This window comes from Pagrus pagrus (genome assembly GCF_965226575.1).
Source record: "Pagrus pagrus genome assembly, chromosome: 8".
NCBI classification, from domain to species: Eukaryota; Metazoa; Chordata; class Actinopteri; order Spariformes; family Sparidae; genus Pagrus; species Pagrus pagrus.
In genome coordinates this window covers 20,608,968-20,634,722 of record NC_140192.1, presented here as the reverse complement: position 1 = coordinate 20,634,722, position 25,755 = coordinate 20,608,968, and the positions used below count along the sequence as shown (strand labels likewise).

General features: G+C 39.5%; 1 protein-coding gene across 2 annotated transcripts; it reads left to right on the top strand.

The window, feature by feature from the left end:
• Positions 1-1,553: 1,553 nt before the first annotated feature.
• hk2 (hexokinase 2) lies at positions 1,554-25,755 on the top strand. 2 transcript variants are annotated; one of them, XM_084359383.1, is made up of 19 exons: positions 1,554-1,856; positions 7,208-7,370; positions 8,179-8,327; positions 8,457-8,576; positions 11,278-11,373; positions 12,164-12,263; positions 12,923-13,106; positions 14,382-14,543; positions 15,253-15,486; positions 16,202-16,506; positions 16,624-16,772; positions 18,566-18,685; positions 18,829-18,924; positions 21,274-21,373; positions 21,546-21,729; positions 22,027-22,182; positions 24,092-24,328; positions 24,489-24,653; positions 25,416-25,755. In XM_084359383.1, the coding sequence occupies exons 1-18, from the start codon at positions 1,794-1,796 to the stop codon at positions 24,631-24,633; spliced, it is 2,763 nt and encodes a 920-aa protein (XP_084215509.1). In that variant the 5' UTR covers positions 1,554-1,793; the 3' UTR covers positions 24,634-24,653; positions 25,416-25,755. The 2 variants fall into 2 exon arrangements, with proteins under 2 accessions (XP_084215509.1, XP_084215508.1); XM_084359382.1 differs by having other exon boundaries at positions 24,489-25,755.

Here is a 25,755-nt window from a genome sequence, read left to right as displayed (position 1 = left end):
TCTACAGTGAACAACATCCTCTGTCCTTAGATCCACGAATCGAGTGAGGAAAATTTGCCATATTGAGAAAAAAAAAAACTTTTAACAGGGAAAAAAAAAGATGGAAGAAACCTCAGGAAGAGCCACAGAGAGGGATCCCTCTCCCAGGACGGACAGACATGCAATAGATGTCGCATGTATAGAACAGAACAACAAAATCACAGTTTACAAATTGCATTGACAGAATATCTGATACAAATTATATTATATGTAAAGTGTGTGGATCCAGGAGGCTGAGCAGGCCGAGTCATCACGAAGTGGTGCCCAAGGCACATGACCTCCTCTCCATCGTGGTGACCTGGAAGAGGGCAGGCCACACAAGATAATTAGCAAAAAACAGAAAAGACCAGAGTGAAGAGGCATAAAACTTTGCAGAAAAACAGATATAAGGAGATAGAAAAACAAAGGAGAGCAATGATCCAGCGGAGCCCAGGGTATGTAAATCCATATCTGTCAATATGTGATATCAGAATATCAGAGGGGAGCCTGAATTAAAAAAGAGAGGAGGAGGAGAAAGAGAAAGCTATAGAGAGTGAGAGAGTGACACAGCTTGCAGCTTGTGGGAACAGAAAACAAAAACAAGAGTTAAGAGAAATGCAATGTTAATCAGAATAAACAGATTGTTTCTTGTCAGTAGGACAAGGAGCTGTCAGTTATTGTAAGAAATGAGAACAATCGTGAAGAATATGCTGCAGCTGCTCAATATAATAAAACTGATAGTTTGAGTTTAGACTTCATCAGCTTCAAATCATTTGAAGTGGAGGTGAAGCTAATATAAACTACTTAATATACTGTTTATGTTCTGGAGGGAAGTTAAACCTAGCAAAGTGCATCACTTTTCACAAGATCATGTTTTATGTCATTTTAAAGGTGCACTTTGTAGTTTTGGGGAAGAAATTGTAATCAGGAGAAAGATCTTCACTGGCAAACTAAACAAACAAACCCCTGTTTCTACACCATGCTAACCAATAGACAAACTCACATGCATCAAAAACAGTGCCTTCAAAATGATTGGCCTTCCCACGCCTAACCTTTCTGACCTCTGTAAAGCCCCAGGCACCTCCTCTACTCATTCTTCACAGTGCTTTTGGCTATTGGCATGAAAGTTTAACAACAATGTTGCCAAAGCATCTGTCCAAAAACTTGGACAGTACACAACAAATAACAACACAAACACAACACCAAGACTGATTTACATTAATCTATCTATCTATCTATCTATCTATCTATCTATCTATCTATCTATCTATCTATCTATCTATCTATCTATCTATCTAGTTGACCAATTCCAATAAACTTAAATATGACAGTGTAAGCTGAACATTATATTATATTATATTATATTATATTATATTATATATATTCATATTATATATAAATCATGAAAAAAACACAGACCATTAAATGCTTTTAAGTTATTCTTATTATTTTGTCCACGCTCCTGTACATCCGTGAAAAGGAGATGACGCCGCCTCTTCTCTGCAGCCAATCAGCGCCATCGATTCAGAATGACGTCGACGCACTACCAACTCCAGGAAGTTGGAAGTTTGTCCGTACGACGTTTTTAACCAACACTGGGGTATTACTTACTTCACGGCTTTTAAACAATTAACTGAGCGAACGGCGGGTGAACATATTATTGCCTTTGTATGTTTTTTAAATTAAAGAAACTGACTTCGGAGATAAACTCTGACCAACTTTGAAGCAGGAGGACGAAGAGGACGTGAAGTCGCCACACTTTAACAAAACCAAATATGTTAGCCTCGGGTCTGCTGGCTAATTACTACACTGAACTCCATGATGGCCAAACGCATAAAGTAAGTAACATTACTGGTGTAAAATACTCGTCTGGGTTTTGTTGTAGGGACGTGTGGTCTGTCGTAACATTTGACATTTGCGTGTGAGAAAGTAAAGAATGGGGTCAAGTAAGTGTTTCTTAAGACACGACCTTAATGAACATCACCTGTGAGCTCAGACAGGATGTGCAGCGCCTTAAATGTCACAAGGAATGGGACAGCACTGTGTGAAATCACAGAATTGAGGCTCATTTCGTACAATATGTACAGTAGTTCATTGCAAGTGTAATTTAATGAATTCAGAGTATATCTACTACATGTGTAGCTATCTAGCTATATAACTACTAGGGGTAGACTGAGTATCAGCCTGACAGATTACTGGGGCTGATATTCAGCCTTTTTTGGTTTAGAGATTAAATTGGATTGGATATGTTTTGAAAAAATGTTTTCCTTCCCGATTTCGATACCTGGGCATTCGGTATCGACTGATACCAAGTACTGATTCGATACCAGTGCGTGTTTAAAAAAAAGAAGAAGAAGAAAATCAGTATATACAACTATATACAGCTGTATATACTTAGGCCCCCAGGAGCCAGGCTCTGAAGCCAGTTTTCGTAGTGGCCAAACTGTGTAATGACATCGTCACGTGATGCACTGGGGCCCAAAAAGACTTTTTCCCATAAGCTAACGTTGTGTAAGAATTGTCTGTAAAACGGTTGATATAAATGTTTATTTAGCTTTGCAACCCCCGCTAAATGACAGTCATAATTTTAGCTATTAGGTCCAATAAAATTTGCAAAGTCTAAAAGAGCTGCATGATTGAATTATTTTATCCCCATTCAAGTTAACTGGGTGCTGAACTGGAAGTTAGCTGGCTTGGTCGGCGGAGGTCTCGAGAGCACATGCTCTGTGGGTCCCATAATGTGGAAGCTATACGTACACAGTCGAGTCATTTGGACCTCATGCGCCACTGAGCATTATATAATTATAACGTCCTTGATACTACTAACCCTGTATGGATGTGATACGATTGCTATCATTGTTGTATGGCCTGGCTCAGGTAAAACCTTGCAGAGAACGATTGCCAACATTCTTTTATCATCTATTTTGACAGTGAAATCAACTTCTTCTTCATCGCTCTAAAATCAGTACTTGCCAGGGGCAGCTCAGCGCTACTTCCTGTGTTGGCTTTTAGGGCAGCGAAGAAGAATTGATTGTTGGTGTGTAACATTGAGCAGAGCCAACGGAGCTAAGTGGGAAGTAGCAGGGTCCCGTTTCTAAATCACGGTATCGGCTCGGTGCATAGATTCACGTCCCCACCGCTACCTGCATTTTTGGCAGTATCGGTGGCTTTCTGATACTGGTATCAGAATCGGACAACTCTTTTTCCGGTTATTGGTATCTGTGATTTTTCTGTCAGATTGCTACAAATAAACGTAGTGGAGAGGAAGAATAAAGAAGCGGAAGTACCTCAAAATTGCACTTGAACAGTACTTGAGCTAATTGTATGTTTATTTCATCATTTTGACACAAAGATTTACATTTTTACTGCAAATGAAAATGTTCCCACATATCGATTTTCAGTCTCCTTGCTTTCTAATAATAGGTATCGGTCCTGAAAAAGCCATATCAGTCGACCCTTAATATCTACTGTATGTAAACATGAATCAGACCGAATTCAGTGTAGCTACACCTGATTCAGGCTGCTGATATTGTACATGCTGGCACACTGGCACTCATGGCTTAGTACTGATGTCATTTTTACCTTACCAAGGAATCTAAAAGAGAAGGAAGGATCATCTTGCTTTGTGGCGTGACAGCTGTATAGAGAGCCGAAGTCACGGCCCTTCCGGTGGATCACATGGGACCTTATTTCAGAAAAGCTTTGTATGGTAGTGAATGAAGAGAGACAAATAAATGTATCGATCCCGGCTGAATTGTGCCATAATTCACACATGATGTTTGTCAATTAAAAGATCATTTTCCAAGTCAAGAAAGTCGCAGTTCATAGTTTAAGTAAAATATCATCTAGTTTTGTGTTAAACCGCTCGGTCAACTACATCGTCTCGCTCAACACACATCACCAACACCAACATGGCCGCCAACTCGACACAGAAAAGGTACTAAAAAGATGAAAATCAGAATAAATCTGGTCATATTGACAACTGCAGTCATGTGAAAGGGTAGTTCATCATTTTTGTGAGCTGCTAATATACAGGAGCAGCTCTACAATGTTTAAATTACGGGTTTGGGTCATCATTCCATGAGACAACGTCACTAATGCGACCGTTGGCTGTGTAGTCTTTATTATTTTGTATTTTCACTGTCCTGTGTTTCATTAGTTTAATGACAAACTAACTTAATCAAGTTGAAAATGTACCTTTAAATTGACAAACATCATAGATGTACTTCATGGCACAATTCAAACGGGATCCAAAAAATATTTGTCTCTGTACATTCACTACCATACACATTTTTTTCCTGAAATAAGGTCCCATGAGGGATGCAGAAGGGGTGAGACCTCGGCTCTCTATTGGAGTCAGTGGGAGATTCATGGAGTGACACACTAAAACATACATATGAAACTTATAATATATATATATTTGCTTGTGACAAAATTCATATGTAACCTGGACAGGATATTTTACAGTTCAACAATAAACTTTATTGTCGAAGTGCACTGAAGATCTTCACTGGGAATTTAATGATTATAAATGACCCAGGTCAGTTTTTTTCTGCATTATGTTCTTTAAAAAAAAAAAAGTATATCTGCACATATCGAGCATCTTTAGGCTGTGGTCAAAACAAGATGTTAGAGCATGTCATCTTGGGCTTTGGGAAACACTGATTGACATTTTTCAATTTACTTTGATAAGTAATTGATTAACTGAGAGAATAATCAACAGATGAACCGACAGTCAAAATAATAATTAGTTGCAGGCCTTATTTGCAGTGCATGGTAGTACAAATGCCCATTGATACTTCTGCCTTTTCCAATTTATTCTTTTTGAAAAATGGTTGAATGGAGCTAATTTTCCACTTGTCCCCTGCTGTGTGCTCCCACTGTTGCCTTCTGTACCATGCTACAATTGCAGTAGATTGGAGGGATTATTTCTTTGCTGGAAGAAATGTGGTTGGAAAAAAATCTTGAATGATCATGAATGGAGATCACTTAAACGTTACCACTTATCAGTGAAGGTAATCAAAAAAAAAAGGTTTCAATTTAGGTATGCCTTATGCTAGGGAGCATAAAGATAGGATGCTGAAGCAATGGTGATAGAGAGCATCAGAGATGTGCGTCTTAGCTGGCCTCACGATTCTAACTCAATGATGATTCACCTTCTGACAAATCTGTACTTTTTCACGATTTACTACAAGCCATAAGATCTAAAGATCTAAACAGCCTTCTATTTTCTTTATAAATCAGACCACAACTATCTGCAATATAAAAGCTACATCTTTTAAATACTGAATACTACACTAGTACTACAATACTTTCAATATCTGTGTGACCCTCACACACCTGACCTCAGAACATAAACGCCATTCATAAGTCCGTTTGCAGTACTTTACAAGTGCGTTCATTGCAGCTCTAAGAGAGGGCACATGGGAGGTCATATAGACACAGAACTTCTTCTTACTTACTGTGAGCAAGCAAAACCTTTTTATATTGGACATTTCATTCCGTGGAAGTGTTGGCTGTCACGGAAATTGCAACCACACAGCCTATGTGGATAGTGTGAAAGTAAAATATGGACATAATTAAACACATAAATATTACATGTGAGTTTGCTGTGTAAGACAAAACCAGTCAGCAGTAATCGGAGCCTCTTTTGAATGTCATATCATCAGGTGGGAAAATCTTGTTGTCATGGTCTCATCCAGAAAAGCCTTCTCACCTAATTTTGTCAAGCTTTCTGGTTACGCTCTGCTACCCTCACTGTATCCAATTTCAGATTGTAGTTAGGTACAGTATAGTACAGACAGTTTGTGCTTGTGACCCAGGACCTTTCGTTCTTTAGTATACAAGTTCTTTGTTTCCTAGATACATGGTCAGACCGTGGGATCAAGGTGACCTAGTAGGAGGGCTGATACTTTTTTGGAAGTTACAGAAGTTGAAACTTTGTTTGAAATCCATCTTTAAAACCTTTGTGTGAAATAAGAGGGAATCAGAAAACTGTGTGGCTGTAATTTCTTAAAGTTAGAGCAGGAATGAAAGAGGGGTAGAAGTCTGTTTGCCTTTACCTTTGCCACTGATCTCTATTGTATGAGGATGCACTGATTTCCTGACACTTGCTTGAGCAAATGAACAACAGAGCAGCACTAAGAGCAGCAGTTTAAATAAATAATATCCACACTGACGGAGCGTGTCGGCCAGCAATACAAGAAGAACTGCTTTTGAGCAAACGAATAAGGTTATTTTGCATCCATTTGGTAGGACTATAAAAACAGAGCGCAACGCATCATACTCTGAAAACCACACCCCCTAGAAGGGATAACGGTTGTTGCCACAATATGCAACAAAGGGCTAAAACAGCAACAAAATGCACTGAAGCGGTTGTGCACTTACTCTCTTGGGTTCTGTGATGATTCAGGCACAACTGTGGCTTTTTGGCTTCGACCAGCCATTTATGCTTATAACAATTCATATCAGAAATTGCTAACAGTATGTTAAATATAAACAATACGAAATGACAGTATATGTACTTGATAACAATCAATTCTAATTAAGGTCTTTCACTGCCAACTTTGTAGTAAATAGCTCCAGCAATTGCAAATACACAGAAAAAAAATAATTACTTAGCAAGTTACACCACAGAGATTTTATGAAGCTACAATCAAGCTAGGCAAGTACCAATAACATGGTGAGGTCAACAAATAACTGCACAACCAATACCATCACAAAAGCATTTGATATTGTACGAGCCATCTTACTCATACACACATGGACACTTAACGTCAGGCATACCAAGTTTCCAGATCAGGAGCCCCCAGTTTTCACTTTCCTCCTGATGATGCTTATTGCATGGTACCACTTTTCTTCATAAAGGCTCATACTTTTGGTTCTGTAGCTTTTAAACCTGAGTTCAGGGTTCTGTACCATGTTGGTAGTGGACTCACCCTCTGTTGTCTGCTAGTAGACAGAAGTGACAAGATGCACCATCACACAATACAAAGTAAACGGAGAGCAATAAATTATTTTCCCCTCAGGGGCCTCTGGGACTTAAGTGCTCTCTGTCTCTGCCACTGCATACATGTTGTCATGCAGGTTATATCTTTACAGAGCTGTTTGACCGTATTGTTGTTTTGTTGAATTGAATGACAATACACAAACTGTTTATTGACTTGCTGCTGTATTTGAAATGGTTTAGGCAGACAAATACCTGCAGGCTCTCCAGCTGTCAGATGAGACTTTGATGGATGTGTCAATAAGATTTAGACGAGAAATGGACAAAGGCCTGTGCAGAGACACAAACCCAACAGCTGCCGTCAAGATGCTGCCCACGTTTGTGCTCTCCACTCCTGATGGAACAGGTAATATCCCTTTTCATACAGGAAGCCCGTATGTAAAAGTGTGCAACTGCAGTTTCATACACAGCACCACGAAACCACAATATGATAGAATGTCATTATGTGAACAAGAGTACACATGTACAGTCGTGGTCAAAAGTTCACATACACTTGTAAAGAACATGTATATCATGGCAGGTGTTCTGAAAATGTGACCCAAACTGCAGACGCAAAAATATACATTCAGTAATTCTAATATTTGGTTAAATGTCCGATGACCATTTTCAGAAGAACCATAATAAATTCAGATTTGAAGCAAATATCATGATTTTTTTTTTTTTTCCATTAATTCTATCACAGAAAATTGAGAGCTGTTGAAATAATTGGATCTGAAGACTGCCATGATATACATGTTCTTCTTTTCTTTCTTAAGTGTATGTAAACTTTTCATCAACGCATCATCAACTGTTTTTGATAATTAAGTCACTGTTTGAGTTCCTTTTCATGCTTCTTCTAGTTTTTTCGAATAACCCTTATTGTTGAACATCATTGTAATTGTAATTTATTTATGTTTTTGAGTGAACTCTAGTTAGCATTTGTGTGTTTGTGTTTGTGTCTGTGTGTACTTGTACTGCTATCTTTGAGTGTTATTAAGGACATTTTTGGAAAGTGAGGACATTTTGGGTGGTCCTGACTTTTCGACAGATGGTTAATGTTAGGCTAAGGGCTTGGGATTGCATAATGTTAACGTGGGTCCTCACAAGGATAGAAGTAGAAAATGTGTGTGTGAGATTATGTGTGATTATAATGTTTTTAATTTTCTTTTTCAAAGAGCAAGGTGAATTTCTGGCCCTTGACCTAGGCGGATCCAATTTCAGAGTGCTCCTGGTCAAAGTTATGGCTGATGGCGAACAAAAGGTGGAGATGGAAAATCAAATTTACGACATTCCTGAACACCTTATGAGAGGCAGTGGGACCGAGGTAAGAGACATTGAGCAACACACACAGCTAACATATACTGCACAGAACAAAACACTGAATTGCTGTAGCCTGTCACCTGTGGTGTCAGTGCACTCAATTTTTAAAACTGACCTTTTCTCTCTCCTGCAGTTATTTGACCACATAGCCGATTGTCTGGCTAATTTCCTGGAAAAGTTGGGCATGAAGGATAAAAAGCTTCCTCTGGGTTTCACCTTCTCTTTTCCCTGTCAACAGACTAAGTTGGATGAGGTGAGTGATTATGTTGTTTTATTAAGGTTCTTTTTCTTTAAATGAGACTTGGTCCTCATTATCTGGATAACCTCATGTCTATGAAAATACTGGTGAAGTTTGTGAGTGTGTGAGCTTCAGTGCGGCCTTGCTTTAGCCTTGTCCAATCACAATGGCTGTTTGAGTACCTGTGGCAAACGCTGCAGCATATTGTTGAGGCGTTGCTGTAATACCTAGAGACCATCTTTTGATGGGATCACTCCGGCCGCCATGCCCGTCAACATGTTGACATTACGAACCATGACTACTCAGTAGTAATTACTACCATATAACAAGAGTACTCAGTACTCATGGGTCGAACCACACACATCTTCATACTCGGTCTTGATTTTGATCTACACAGAACTTCTGTGACTGTGTCTTGCAGAGTTTTCAGGACTGGTAATAGAGCAAATCTCTCCTTAACCTCTTCATCTGTGAAGCATCACTTCTCTGTAACAATACTTCCACTGTGCTCATTTTTGTAATTTTGTTGTTCCGTTCTGTACTGGCGACATCTGTTGTATGTCTGGCTGTCCTGGGGGAAGGGTCCCTCCTCTGTGGCTCTTCCTGAGGTTTCTTCCACCTTTTTCTCCCCTGTTAAAATATATTTTTTTCTCAATATGGCAAGTTTTTCCTCACTGGAATCGAGGGCCTAAGGACAGAGGATGTCGTATAACATTGATTTAACGAGCAATGTGCTGCCACATACTTGCAGCCTGTCTTTGTAACTAGCGGTAAATTCTCCTCTGTGGGTAGCTAGATACAGTAAGCTTTTCTGTACTGACGGAGGACAGCGAGGGCTATTCAAAGAATTGCAATTCTGTTATTGAAGGTCATGCATTGTGTGCAGCCAGCAGTGTGCAGAATTGATGCAAAACAAAACATCATCTATCATCTTATGTGTTGTAGAGCTGAAAGTTTGTGGTGAAGTACACCTAATTCAACAACCAACCAATGGTGCGAACCAAATTTATTTTATTCACCAATATAGATTTTTACTCTCATTTGGCAAGTGGTGGTTAATTATTTTTTTACCCTGAGCATGTCCGTAGCTAAATATACAGCATGTCACAGTAACATTACAGTATGACTGTAGGGATGATTTGGGATGAAGTGTTTTATGAAGGTTAAGTTGGATCTGATAATAAGATTTTGAACCTTGAGCTCAGTTGGTGTTTTATTTGACTACATTGAGATTTCCTGTTTATATTTTATCTTATACAATATATTAAATCGGTCTTTCACCTTCAACTAACTTAACTGGGTAACATCCTTTTCTTTAAGTCCTGTTAAGTTGTTAATTCACAACTCAAGTGGAATGTATACACATACAGATCTGTATGTGTATACACTGTTTAGGATAACATGACTGGCATAAAACAGTGAAAGGTCATAACCAAGGCATAGCATAGCATGGATTCAAGTAGGACATTAGTCGTCTGAATCCTTCATCTTTCACAAAAGACAGCATCTGTTGATCAGAGCGTATGAATTGCATTTTGGCTGATAATTTCTTTTGGTTTCTTGCTGTTGTTGCAATGTCTCCGTTACTGACAGCTCAGTGAGTGAAACGGTTCCCTCTCTCTATCTTCTATCTACACCGTGCAAATTAGAAATGTATAGTCTTTTTCAAAAAACTGGTAACTGCCAAACCGGTGAAGCTGTTTTAGTGGCGAGTAGAGAAATTGTCCTATTGTTGTGTGCCGGCTTTTCAGATCGACCTTTATAGATCCCTGCAATCAGATTATTAAGAATGCTCCAAAGCCTCTGATCCCAAAGTGTAGGCCAAATGCCATTTAAAAAAAATCAACAAATGCTTTCCATTTGAGGCGAGAGAGAAAATTGTGCAATCTAATTTCTATCTGTATTGAACTATATTGATGCGATTTTTCATGCACGTTTCATGGCCCTGATGGAAACTGGCTGCTATTTTACATGATGCTTGACTTGAAGTGGAATGCATTATGGCTCTGGTATAACATGTATGCCCGTGTTCTTTTACCATTTCTCTGTTTATGAAAAAATAGCAGCCTGCACTACTACAAGGTTTAAACATAAACTGTGGGTGCACAGAAGTGGCTGGAATCAGCAATGAACAAAACATTTTGCCTGCAATGAAACTTGGATCTTTTCTCTGAGTGTGCAGGAGTTTTGTTCCTCATTTCTCTATTTATCAAACAAGGTGACATGGCTGTATTTCCCAGTAGATATTCATGTGATACAACAACATAAAGTATTTTATTAGTATTATTTAGTATATGTTATATTTGCTTTTATAAACTACATGTTTTTTGGGTGTACATAGTAATAAAAAATATTTTCGTATTGATGGTCGTTCGATGGTCTGCATATCGACGTGTCCTCAGGCAAGATACTGAACCCCAAACAGGGATGTGCTGGTCGGCACCTTGAATGGAAGCCACCGCCATCAGTGTATGTATGAATTACTGTAAGTTGCTTTGGACAAAAGTGTCTGCTAAATTCCCTAAATGTATTTTTTTTTTACACGTTAATGCTGCAGTGCCATTTGAGCCATTCTTGCTACACAATGTTTTTTAAGATCCGTAGACCGTACCTGACTCAAACATTAGATTGTTCATTGGTAAGTTCTGTGTCACTACTCTGCATAGTTTTTGATCCATTATTATGACATCATATGTCTTTCTTTTCATATTTGCAGAGTGTTTTACTGTCTTGGACCAAAGGCTTCAGGGCCAACGGAGTAGAGGGAGAGGATGTGGTCAACCTTCTGAGAAAATCAATCAAAAAACGAGGGGTAAGTATACAAATTATAGTTTCATGGTACATTATGTACCATTTTCATACATTTCCAAACACATCAAAATCTCACAAACACCTAGAAATCTTTTTTTATTTAATCTTTCAACGGATACCGATAACTTGCCTGTTACTTGATGCATGAGTTGACGTGAATCAATCAACACAATCGAAATCTGACAACGTTGACCAACTTTGAAAGTCTGGTGGTCTGTGTGCCTTTATGAAGTGACAACTGTGAGTCTGGATTGACAAAAATAAAGCTGGAATTCGCATTTTATCTACCGGGGTGGGTGGCTTAAGAAGAGCCTATATATTGGGAAACACCGCTGTCTCCAATTGTGTCTCGGGTGACAACTTGTAACAAGCTGACTCTGGTCCAAATGAAAATCAGACAGCGTTTTTCTTGTGGTTCCACAAGAATCCATTCGGCCTGTCGCTTCTTCTTCTTGTTTTTGCAGATTAATATAAGGTGCGTTGTTGTGTGAATGAGTGTGTACTTCAGCTAAGGCAGAGGACGTCAGTTGAGTAGGCGATCCTTCAATGTGGCGACCTATGCTGCGACCTGCATGCGTGTGCACGTTTCTAAAAGAATGTCACATGTCGCCCAGATCACATTCAAATGTTGCCAAAGAATTCAGATGGCATTGTATCCTCAACAATATAGATGGGTTTTTGGATGTGAGATTCTTGGCTTTGACATATTATGTGTGTGTGATGTGGAGAGCCCTGAGATAATAAATGTCTAACATCTTAATGTATAGCATGAAATTAATTTGTCATTGCAGGACTTTGACGTTGATATTTTGGCTGTGATCAATGACACAGTGGGAACCATGATGACCTGCGGCTATGATGATCATCTCTGTGAAATTGGCCTCATTGTGGGTGAGTCCAGTTTACTGATCAGTGAAGGTCCCTCAGTGTTTGCTCAGCATTTTGATATTGATGCTGGAATCAAGTGTAACACTACACAATAAGCTGTATTTAAGGAAAAAAGCATGCAGCTCTTGTCACTGTCAACTCCGATCCTGGGGGACACTTGTACCTGTTGTTCTGAATTGGCACAGACTTGTAAATGTTGCTATCCAAAACAGCTTTATGTATATCTTTAAAGTGGATCAAAAGGTACACATTTATTCATATTATTTGTGTGCCAGCTGGTGCTCACAAACCTGCCTGATATCTCTCTCAGGAGATCACATTCAGGTACGCACAAGAAATGCAACCTGGATTTCAATAAAGTGGCTTTGACCATTTAAAAAAATGTCAGTAGGGCTGGGCAATATGGCCTTAAAATAATATATTATAATAATAATAATAATATATTTCATAGGCTATACCGTGGGACGCGATATCTCAATATTTTGAATTCTCCTCAAAAGCATTTAATACAATCTAGAACATGGTAACAAAATCAAGTATCACAATATTTTTGACCAAATACCCATATCAATATTACACATAAGTATGTCTTCATCACATATGCTAAACTTAATCAAGTTTTTTTCTTTTCTCTTTCTTATGCTAACATCTCTTTCCTTAAGGAACGGGAACCAATGCCTGCTACATGGAGCAGATGAGGAACATTGAGCTGCTAGACGTTGATGAGGGTCGGATGTGTGTCAATACAGAATGGGGAGCTTTTGGAGACGATGGTGGCCTGGAGGACCTTCGCACTGACATTGACCGGGAAATAGATGCAGGCTCTCTGAATCCTGGCAAGCAGCTGTGAGTGTTTGATTTCTGTTTGTGACAGAGAGCTGTGGTTCTAATTGGCTAATTGTATTGTTAAGCTGCTGACGATGCATCTCCACACTATGTGCACTGATGTTTCACATTAAAAGCCTTCCAGCAACTCAGAGGTCATAACCTCTATTATGGCTAATATGTTATCTTGAGAAATCAAAACCCCATTATATCAGTATTATTGGGAGCTGTTTTTGTGTCCATTGAAGCGGTATATTTGGTTTACAGTAAATTGAATAGCCTGCAGAGCAGTAACAGATTTGTCATTTCCAAGCACTTTACAGCACCAGATTATACACACACCATACACTGATGGCAGAGGGTGCCATGCAGGGTGCCAACCTCATCAGGAGCAACATAGGGCTTTCTATTCAAAGCCTCCTCAATGATATTTCTATGTCTAGCCCAGAGAGTGTCGCACTCTCACACACTGACGGTTATCAGGAGTGAGTCGTCTCATTAGTGGATGGCCTGCTCTACCTCCTGCGCCGCAGCTGCTCCGAAGTATAGTGATGTAATGTGATGTAATTTTGTGAAATTACAATTGTGAATGTTGTTCTTCTTGTTTGAATACTTGCCTTTACCCTCTTAGTCATTATATCCACATTACTGATGATTATTTATCAAAAATCTCATAGTGCTTGCACCGAGGCTGAGTCGTTGGCCGTGGCCCTGGTTCGAGTCCGACCTGTGGCCTTTTGCTGCATGTCTTCCTCCACTCTCTCTCCTCTGTGCAGCTCTTCAGTGTCAAGCCATGTTGATGGGATATCAGACAATGCTGATTGTCAGCAAAGATTTGGCTGGGAAATAACTTCCTCGAGTTGTCTTATTACTGCCTGTCAAATTCTGTGACTTCCGATATTTTCCAATAGTTGTTGGCCTACCACAGTGGTAAATATCACTTGTGAGTTTTGACGCATCATTTGATACTGTAGATGTAAGGAGAATTGAAATGGTTGATGGATGATGTTTTTACCCAATTTCAAGTATTCTCAGATCTTGGTCTCAGGAGTGAAAGGGCTTTCTTGTACTTATCCTCTTCACAGAGTTTCCAGAGTTTATGTGTCAAAAGTTCAGCATCTGCTAGGCTTTCATTATGCTGCATATGTGTTTTATGTGCGGATAGATTATTTTGGTATGACTGTTTAAGGTATTAATATGAATAAATGAAACTATTTACCTGAACACTTTCTTGTCAAAATGGATGTGGTTATATTTTCTTCCTCCTTTTTTTTTTTTTTTTGTGTTGCCGTGTAGTTTTGAGAAGATGATCAGTGGCATGTACATGGGGGAGCTGGTGCGTCTCATCCTGGTGAGAATGACCAGAGAGCAGCTGCTGTTCCAGGGCAAGATGACAGCAGAGCTCCTCACCACTGGAAGCTTTAAAACCAGCTACATCTATGGCATCGATAATGAGAAGTAAGTGTCTGTGTTTGTGCATGCGTGTTTGAGAAACTCTGATGCACTGATGTTTCAGTGGTACTGTAAGCAGCAGACCAATAGCGTCAAGAACTGCAGAACAGTGAAACATCTTCAAGCTAATAAAAATTCCCAATGGGTAGTTTAACTTTGACCTGACATTGTTTCAGCTGGATGAATGAGATGACTCTACAGACACTATCAGAATGTGTTAGTCACACCAGTATTCGCTGATTAAACATAGCGCAAGAACCAAGGGCTGAAAGTACAAGTCAAATGTTATATTATCTTGTTTGTAGGCCAGTGAAATATTGCACTTCATGCTGCCATGTACAACAGCACTTGTTTGCTTTTTCAAGACAAATGAGAAAAGTGGATTAAAGCAAATCAGATTTGTATTGTGTCACAGGGTTTTTCAAATAATTGGTTGTGGAAATTGTAGTGTGGTTTATGCATTGGTCTTGCACCATGAATACTCAGATATTTTAAATGAGCAGAAGTATATGGAGATCAGAGCTTCTCCACAAATCCCCTAAATTCCCCAAACACATCTGCATCCTTAGTGATGTAGCAGAAGCAGATGTCAAATGGTAAATGGCTGCATTTACAAAATCTATTTTATCCAGAGGGCTTTACAGTGTGCTTCTCATTTACCCATTCACTCACCAGAGTTATACTAAAAGTGATTTGTATTGTGCTTTTTCTGTAGCGATGAGGAAGGTGTGGCGAGTGCTGAAAAGGTGCTCCGGGGCCTGAGTCTGGATCCATCTGTTGAGGACTGCATAGCCACTCAGAGAGTGTGTCAGATAATATCGACACGGGCTGCACACTTGTGCGCTGCCACTCTGGTGGCAGTGCTGCGGCAGATTCGGGATAACAAGGCAGCTGAGAAGCTTCGTACCACTATTGGCGTGGACGGCTCTGTTTACAAGAATCATCCAGAGTAAGTGTTCCTGAACCTCATCACATCGATCTCTGTGTATCTCACAAATGCACACATACAGTTGATCAATAGAGCCTAATTTAAGACATTATAGTGAAGAGACAGGATTGAAAGTATACCAGCTGAGCAGCGCTGAATAGAAGACAAGCAAATAGCAGTAATTGTGCGAATTCACAATGCTGTACGTTTACACAGTCACTATTTATTCTGTATAGCTGAGTGTTCCTGCAAGTCTTTGGCTTGAGGGAAGAAAGCAGAACACACAAAGGAAACCCATGAATGCAATCTCCACACTTTCTTTCTCTTCGGCTTCGGTATGAAGTGAAGAAAATCAGGCAAACGGCTGTTTCACTAGATGAAGCCAGAAAGATTATAGTAAAAATGGATCGTCAAAAAATCCTTTTGACTTGTTACAAAACATCCACACCCTTATTATGTCTAATTTTTCACCAAAATAATTTAGTATACTAATATATTTTATTTTTATTATAGCATGTTATTCTTATTGAAAGTAAATGTTGGAAAGAGAGGACAGCCAGACGGAAGATTGTCACACAGTGTTTACACTGTTTACACTGTTTACACTGTGTTTACATGACATGAAACAGCAGTTTTGCACATTGAAATTTTAATGAGCTTGTCTATGTGAGAAAATGGTCAACAGAATTGATAACAAAGTAACATAGATTCAATAAATGTGTCTCCCTTTTCCAAGGTTTTCCAGGAGGCTTCATAAGATGGTGCGGCGACTTGTGCCGGACTGTGATGTACGTTTTTTGCAGTCGCAGTGTGGCAGTGGGAAGGGTGCAGCCATGGTAACGGCAGTGGCCTACCGTCTTGCCGCTCAAAATGCTGAGCGTCAGCGCATCCTCGACACCATGCGCCTGAGCCGTGAACAGCTGCTGGAGGTGAAGAGGCGAATGAGTGAGGAGATGGTCCGAGGCTTGTCAAAGCAAACCCATGAGCAGGCGAGCGTCAAGATGCTTCCCGCCTATGTCAGATCCACACCAGATGGAACAGGTTGCATTAAAAGAAAAAATCAACTTTCCACATGACTTGGTGTTGAGTCAAGTTTTCTCTTTTCTATAATGCTTTTATGTATGTGTTGAGGATCCTTGTCTTTATCGTCCTCATCAGAGCATGGCGACTTCTTGGCTTTGGACCTTGGGGGCTCCAGCTTTCGGGTGTTGCTGGTGCAAGTGCAAAGTGGACAGAGACACAAAGTGAAAATGCACCAGAAGATCTACAGTATCCCACAGGAGACCATGCAGGGCACAGGGGAAGAGGTAAAACATCACAAGGGGGTTTAAAGTTTTAACTCATCTATGTCTTTACGAATGATAACATGCATTAATTAAAAAGTATTAGTAGTAGTAGTAGTACTATATTAAATACTATTTTAGTTTACTTTTTTTTTTATCATTTACTTTTTATAGTTTTTTTTCAAAGGGGAAAAACATACATACATATACACATACAGTACATATACATAGCCAACAAAGTGTGTCATACATCAAATTATCACGGCAAACTACACCTAAGACAGGACAAGAACAGAAAACAAGGACAGAGGGAATATAACAAAGACAGAGCATTATACAGTATATATTCTAGGTGATAAACATCATATGTACCAAATAGTACATCACATTATGTAAACTAAATAATACCTTCAAATCATACATGTCATATAAACCAAAAAACAATTTTAAAGAATAAAACCATTATTGGAAAGGTTGCAACTCTTCAGGACCTCAGGATACCGTAACAGGTATCCTTGAGCTGGATGCTGAACCCCAAATTGCTCCTGATGAACAGGTTGGGACCTTGCATGGCAGCCTGTCATCAGTGTATGAATGTGTATGTGAATGGGTAAATGTGATCAAGTGGTTAAGTGTTGTAAAGCGCTTTGAACAGTCAATAGACTGGAAAAGCGCTATAGAAATGAGAAAAATAAAAAAAATAGAAACAAGTGCATGTACCATTCATTTAAAGAGCACCTTTCAAACAAATCAAAATGCAATTGCAATTCAAAGTGCTTTACAAGTGATTGAAAGAAATATGTTGTATATTAAGAAAACTTAAACGGATTACAGACTAATGCACAATAATTGCAGTAAAATTATTGGTTAAATGAACAAAAGATAAAATATTGCATGTAAAAATTCATGACAAAAAATGTTAATAATCTATAATATAGTAATAATAGTGAAATATAAATAAAAATCTATGTAAAATATAGATTAAAAAAAAGAATAAAGGGTTTTGTTAAAAAACATATAAAATAAGCGTTAACAATTAAAACCATAAAATTGGAATGATTAGACAATACATAAGAGCCAGACTGAATAGAGGTGTTTTTAGTCTCAATATTTCCAGCTCCTCTCAGATCCTCTGGCAGGCTGTTCCAACGGCTAGGAGCATAATGGCTGAAAGCAGCGTTATCAAATGTTTTAGTTCATATGCGTATATGGGGAGGGAATAGGAGCAAGGAGCTTACCTCTGAAACCACCTTTGTTCCTCTTATTAAATCTATCCCAAGTTAAGGATACAGAAAATGCCCCATCGCTCAATGGGGTGATTCTGGTCATCACATGACAAGCATCTGAAACAGTTGTCGTTGTATTTATTACATTTTTAATATTAAGTAATGAACAACATTGGAACACAGTTCATTACAATGAACACCAGTTTGATTATGTTATGTGCAATTTCTCATGCATATCCCATATAAAGATATGTAACTTCAGTGTATTAGAAAATGATTCTTAGTGTTGTAGATACGGGAGATATGTATAGTAGTTATCTTGTTCTAGAGAACGTTATGTACTATCCCAAATATTTAACTTAACATACTTTGCTCCACACAACACACACCAGAGCAACATAAGAGAGAGAGAGACAAACGCAATCAGTAGTTACTAACTGTGCAGAAACTTGCTTTTCGCTCTACATGCAACATGTAAAACCTCAGAATACTGTGTATTTTTGCAAAACTGAGAGCAACATACCTGATAGAGATGGTACATCGTTTGTGAACTCCTTATGTTTCTGTGCATTGTCTTGCGTTTTGTGTCAGCTTTTCGACCACATTGTGGACTGCATTGCTGCCTTTCTGGAGTACATGGGCATGAAAGGAGCTTCCTTACCTCTGGGATTTACATTCTCCTTCCCCTGTCATCAAAGCAGACTGGATCAGGTACTGTTTGACATAGTGTGTGTTTTGGGTACTGAAAGGGCTTTGAGCCATTGCAGTGACCTTCACATATCTTCTTTATAGTGAAATGCTTTTATTCTCTTATTCTTTTTATTGTAACACACACTGACTTGTCATTTGTGCAGGGCATTCTTCTGAAGTGGACAAAGGGTTTTAAAGCCAGCGGTTGTGAAGGACAGGATGTTATTATGTTGCTCAAAGATGCTGTCCGCCGCAGACAGGTCAGTACACACATCACAAAGACGTTGTCAGAATTTTTATTGGGAATATGGCCTGTGAATGTTGACTCGCAAGCATAGGTGTGGAGCTGTCGGAGCGCACCGGAATGAGGAAATAAGTGAGGAAAATAAAATGTTGAATGTTAGAATTTTAAAATGATGAATTTCTAAAACTACTTAGTTTTATGGCATGTTTTGAACAAAGGTTTGCAGCTTCTCATCAGCAAAGCTGTACAGCTGCATGTGGAATTTGTTACATTATGTGACGTGTATGTAACAAGCTGGGCATGCAATGTATCGTCCTGCCATCCACTCTGTCTGCGGGGGGCTGCATTTCACCCGACCTACACCCTCAAAACAAGTAACTTAGAGTTACAGCACAGGAACAGGAGCAGCAACAGCGTTTAGGACCTGAGCCAACCAACTATTAACCTATTTCAATGTAAAACGTGACATGTCCAGGCTTTGCGCACTAAGTCAATATGGAGTTTCTGCTTTGTTTTTCCTGGCAAAAATATTCACAGTGGGGGGCACCACAGTAGCTCAGTTGGTAAAGCGTGCATCCCATGTACAGAGGCTGTGTCCTCGCCGCAGTGGCCCAGGGTTCTGGTCTGACATGCGGCCCCCTGCTGCATGTCATCCCTCCTCTCTCTCATCCCATTTCCTGTCATCTCTCAAGCTGTCCTATCGAATAAAGCCATATATATATTCACAGTGGGACAACCATTATGACAGAAGTTATAGTGCACAGCAGCAGCTTTGTAGGCTCTGCCTACCTTGTTGTTATCACCTAATCCAAAAGTGCCCCAGGCTTTGCACAAGGTTCACAATGATAAATATGAAAGCCCATTTCCGCCAGTTAAAGAAAAAGATACGATGAAAGCAAAGCTTTATTTCCATAGTAAGTCATAACTATGAGATAAAAGGTAGAAATTGTGAGATTCTAAAAGTCATTATTATGAGATAGAAAGTCAAAATTATAAAGTAGAAATTTGAGTTTCAAGAAATTCTGAGATAGAAACATTTTAATTACTAGATAGTCGAAAATTGAGATACAAATGTCATAATTACGACCTTTCTATCACATATTCATGACTTTTTACCTCGTAAATTACACTTTATACCTCAAAATGATGTCTTACCATGGGAATATATAGATATATTTTTTTAATCAAGATTGTTAATTATTAGAAATAATGTAACTGTCTACGTGCATGCACCTATCGCATGCGTGTGTACGTACACGTGAGCAAGTCTTAGGTGCGCACGGTACTACATCCCTGTCCGTAAGGGGCCAAAGTGGCTTGCAAACAACACATATGGTCATATAGTCTTTGTTGTCTTGTATAGAGCTCAGCAGGTCTGCTTTCTATTGCATGTGATGTAACTTCATTCACTGTCCCTTACAAGAACTGTTTTATTAATGGGTACACCTGAAACTCTTGCTTAGGCTTTTAATCTAGAAACCTCAGTTGGTTTTAAGAATCAGTCAGGGCTAAAGTTAATCAGTCCTTAATTTGAGTTAAAGGATGAACCTTTGCCACTAAAAGCAACCAGCCTTAAGGGGTTATACTGCACTGAGAATCCCACATATGAAGGAGATTAACGTGGAGTGTCTAAGGAGGTTTCAGGATATCCTAAGGCGTGTAGATCATGTACATAGTTCTCATTCTAAATGTTTGTAGAAGGTTTCAGCTTCAGCCCAGGTTTGTAAGATATATTGTAACATATTAGGTTCCTAAAACAGCAAAGCTGATATTGTTTTAAATTTAAATACTTTAATAAAGCTTCACCAATATATAGGGCTGCACGATATGGTGAAAAAGTGATATTGCGATTGTTTTGACAGATATTGTGATATTATTCATGATTATTATGGATGATTACATTTTACATCACAATTTTCATTGTCATGGAAAAACTAGTAAAATCATGATGATGTGGCATTTCTCCCAGTCTCTGCCAAACAAACATGTTTTATTACATCTGGAGAACAAGCTTTGTAGGCCAGAGCATTTCTGCATCACTACACAATTTCATTAAAACACTGTTTTGTGACACATTTGACCTTTTTTATAGAAAACTTGCAGTTCTTGCAATTTGGATATGGCACTAAGTCATAATTGTTCTGCCCTACCCATATAAGTTTTTTTCCATACTTTAGTTGATTAGACCTCGTCTCATAATGAAGTTTGGCATAGGTGTGCTGGGAATAACCTGAGGGCATCAAAGCCAATGTAGTAATAAGAATAACAATGGTGTAAGTTGTCCTGCTCTGACGGACGCAACAAAACTAATGGGAGATGTAAAAACTCAGTCAGCTGGAAATTAATTGGTTTTCACTGCTTCCAGGAATTTGACTTGAACTTTGTAGCAGTGGTTAATGACACAGTGGGAACCATGATGACCTGCGGCTATGAGGACCCCAAATGTGAATTGGGACTCATCGTAGGTGAGTCTGTCTACCCCCCACCTTCCTCTCTGGAAACCAGTCTCTTTGTTCTATTTTTAACATTTAAATTAGTATACTGTGAGCAAACATTGAATGAGTGAATAGGTGTGTTTGAATGAAAAACTTGAGGATCTCCTTCCTTGAATGCACTTTCCACCTATGTTTAATTCAGGCACAGGGACCAATGCCTGCTACATGGAGGAAATGAAGAACATTGAACTGGTGGAGGGTAATAACGGTCGTATGTCTATCAACATGGAGTGGGGAGCATTTGGTGACAATGGTGAACTCGATGACTTCTGCACCCAGTTTGACCACATTGTCGATGATTCCTCTAACAACCCTGGGAAACAGAGGTACTGGATGACGATTTATGACACATTATTTCCACTATTTGGTGTCAATAAAAAACAACCAGAAGTGCCAAATGCCAAATCAAATGTACCATGTACTCACAAATACAGTCTAAACAGTTGGACAAGAGGGCACAGAGGACCGACTGCCTCAGAGAGAGGGTCTAAAGACAGAGAGCATCCAGTGTCCTTCACGTCATTTCTGTGAAAAAAAAACATTGTGCAGCATCTGGTTGTTGCAATGTCATTTATTTATTTATGCATGTTTAAGTTTTCTGTTTGTGTGTCTTTTTCTCTGAGGTATGAGAAGATGATCAGTGGCATGTACCTGGGGGAGATCGTGAGGAATGTTCTGATTGATTTTACATCTAAGGGCCTGCTGTTCAGAGGCAAACTGTCCGAGCGACTGAAGACCTGGGGCATCTTTGCGACAAAGTTCCTGTCACAGATTGAAAGGTTAGTGTTTGACATTGTTCTAGTCTAACAGGCTGGACACACTGGATGCCTGTGTACTACGTGGCGGCTGCATTGCTTAGCTGCTGTAGCTCACTCGCGTGTTTGTGTTCACATAGGCTACGTGGCAGCTGTGCTGCTGCTGCAGCGCCGCTCCTGCCTGCCCTATGTGTCTACATGGAGTTCACCTTTGTTAATTATCAATAAATATGATGACGTGATTTTCCCGTGATAACGAGTTAATTTCATTTGTTTTCTCGAGATCTCGAGTTATTATCTCGAAATAACGACTGCCGTTTTCCCGAGATAACGGGATAATTTTCTCGAGATCTCGAGATAACGAAACGTTGTTTTCCCGCGATAACGATGTAATTAATTCGAGATCTCGAGATAATGACTGTGATATGGTAGGCCTGAGATTATGGAGACGCCCGGGACCTCATAGTTGGTCAGCTATGTAGTTATTGACGACATCAGGCTCACTTAGATTGCGCCGCCGATATAGCTGAAGCCTTGCTAGCAATCTTTTTAGATTACGCACACTAATGTGTATATTATCTGTAATAGCAAGGCATAATGCTATTTCAGTCTGTGTCAGGCCTTGATTGAAAAGATATGTGACGCGGTGATCGATATGCTCCTGCTCCTCTGACATTGCTACACTGAATGATGTTTCCTGCAATGATGTAATATACTACACTATCGTTTTGTTTTCTCAAGATCTCAAATTAATTATATCATTATCTCGGGAAAACAAAGTTTTGTTAACTTGAGAAAATGATCCCGTTATCTCGGGGAAACCGGCAGTTGTTATTTCGAGATAATAACTCCAGATCTTGAGAAAACAAATGAAATTAACTCGTTATCACGGGAAAAAGGAGGAAATAAAATGTATGATGGATTCCGTATTTATCTGCTTTGAATGAGCGAGAACTGCTTTTGCGAACTGCCCCCTCACTTGTTTCTGCACTATGTAACTTCAGTGAGAGGGTAGGATCATAGAGTTACATACATCAGCATACAAGTTTTCAAGACATATGATTATTATGACGTAATGAGTTTTGTTTGTAGTTAGCACCTACATTACGTCTGACAAATTGTTACAGACCTGGGATTTGTATTCACCACAGTGATGTCGCACTCAGAAACTGTGGGAGGATCTAAGTGAACGAAACAAGTTACCATAATATCCTCTTGAAACCAGCAGCTGCTGGGAGTGTGTTGGTGGTGGTTGATCTCTACTATATTAAGCAGATTCTTTGCGAAAGCTAACTTAAAACCCAAAATGTGTCTGACATTTTGATTTAGTTCTACCACTCAATAAAAATAATCCTACTTACAGTTAAAACCAGACTGCATTTTTTTTTTCCGATCCATTAACTCACGGGTGAACCTCTTTATTAGCTGCCAGCAGTTGTACATGCTGATACAACCTTGAAGTTGATTACCCTTCAGTTATCTTATTGAGTGTAATAGTAGCCAACAGCGTTCCCTCTATATACAATCAATTTTAACAGTACCTTTGATGTCTTCTTCAGGATTGCTGTTTATTTATTACAAAAAAGCTTCATGTTTCTCTGAGCTGTAGTGGTGAAAGACATGTACAATAAGGCTGCAGTGAAGCAGTCTGTCAGGAGTCCCTTCAGGGAAGAAACAGTGCTGTTAATATGCAATGGTTCTTCACATTAACACATTAACTGATTAAATCACTGAACTAATGGCTAAACATGTAAAAGCAGCTTTGAAATACATTTTAACAATGTGTTTGTCTACATAACAGCATAATGGTATTCAACCTCCCGTAAACTCAAAACTGATTTTATAGGTTTAACAGTCCATCACATGTTGGCTAGTGCTGAGAGCAGCACATCTCTTACATGTGTGTAACCCGTCTGAATCTCTGATCCCAAAGTGACCGTCTGGCCATGCGACAGATCCGCTCAATCCTGAGGCACCTGGGCCTCACCAGCTCCACATGTGACGACAGTGTACTGGTGAAGGAGGTCTGTAGTGTGGTCGCCCGCCGTGCAGCTCAGCTCTGTGGTGCTGGTTTAGCCGCTGTGGTCGACAGGATGCGACAGAATCGCAACCTCAATCAGTTTTCCATCACCGTGGGAGTGGATGGCACCCTTTACAAGACGCACCCTCAGTAAGGAGCGATTATGTCCTAACACCAATATTTGACTTATTTTTTCAGTATTGAACAAGTCTGTCTATTTCTACATATCGAAAATAACTAAGTGTGCATCAGGATGAGATTCTCAACACTGAACCTTTTTATTCTCTTCCCTCCTTCCTTCTTCCTCAAGTTTCTCCAATATCATGCAAGAGACGTTGCAGGATTTGGCCCCGCAGTGTCAGGTGACTTTCCAAAAGTCAGAGGATGGAAGCGGGAAGGGAGCAGCACTTATTACAGCTGTGGCCTGTAGGATCAAGAGCGAAGGGCAGCACTGAATCAGACCGGTGACGGAAAGGTGAAACCAGAGTTACTATGAAAATAAATACACCCTGTGTTTAGATCTTTAGTACTGAAATATTAGATTTTGTGTGTGTGTGTGTGGGGGGGGGGGGGGTTCACATGTACATTTGTGAATGTATGTTTAGAATAGGTGTTCATATTTATGGTATGAGCTCACATTGTGGAGGACAGTGGTTAATTAACTTCAGAAATCACAGTTAAAGGCTGGCCACACTGGATGCTTGTGTAGTGCGTGGCAGCTGCGTTGCTGAGCTGCTGGGGCTCACTTGCGCATGCGTGTCCACACAGGCAGTGTTGCTGCAGCAGCACAGCTCCTGCCTGCCCTATCTGTTTACATGGAGTTTGCCTTTGCTAATTATCAATAAATATGATGACGTGATTTTCTTTTGCCCCCATAAAGAGAGCGGGAAAGAGAGACGAAAAGAGTGCAGAGGAAAAATCTGCCCTTCACCTGTTGTGTGTAATCTGTTCATGGCTCTGACATATGATGCAGAAATCTGCAGGTCTACAAGTTGTTTTCAGGTCAATTTTTGCCGAGAACCGCACAAATTGGCTGCTGCAGCCTCACTTGTCAGCCTGGCCATTCTAACTTGTAAACACGAAATGAAAAGCAAGACATAACATCCCATACAGGTGCTGCTCACGCTTCCAGTGTGGCCAGCCTGTTAGAGTTGAACGTTCTGTGAAATATGACTGTTACAAGCTGTGGGGCTCATTTCACTCTCCCTTTTCGTTTTTTGCACCTTCAAAACAGCAGGTTTCCTCCTGCTGACGGTTCATTTTTATATTGATGCCTGCGTTGTCTTTCTGAGCATCTACAGTTGTTTATGTATTACTGTTTTTCCAGATCAGACTTCACAAAGTGCCTCACAGTAAAAATCAAATCAAAAGCAAGATATAAAAGAAAATTAAGCAAACTAGAAGGAAATTGTTGAGTCGGGGAAGTATTCCTGTATGCAAAAAAAAACAACAACATGAGAATAACCTGAGCAAATAAATGAAACACATATAACTGTATAAAGAATAATTTGTTCTATGCTTTTCTTTGTCAGGCTAAGTGCCCAATTAAACCAAAATAAAATGGCTTTCTAACCAAA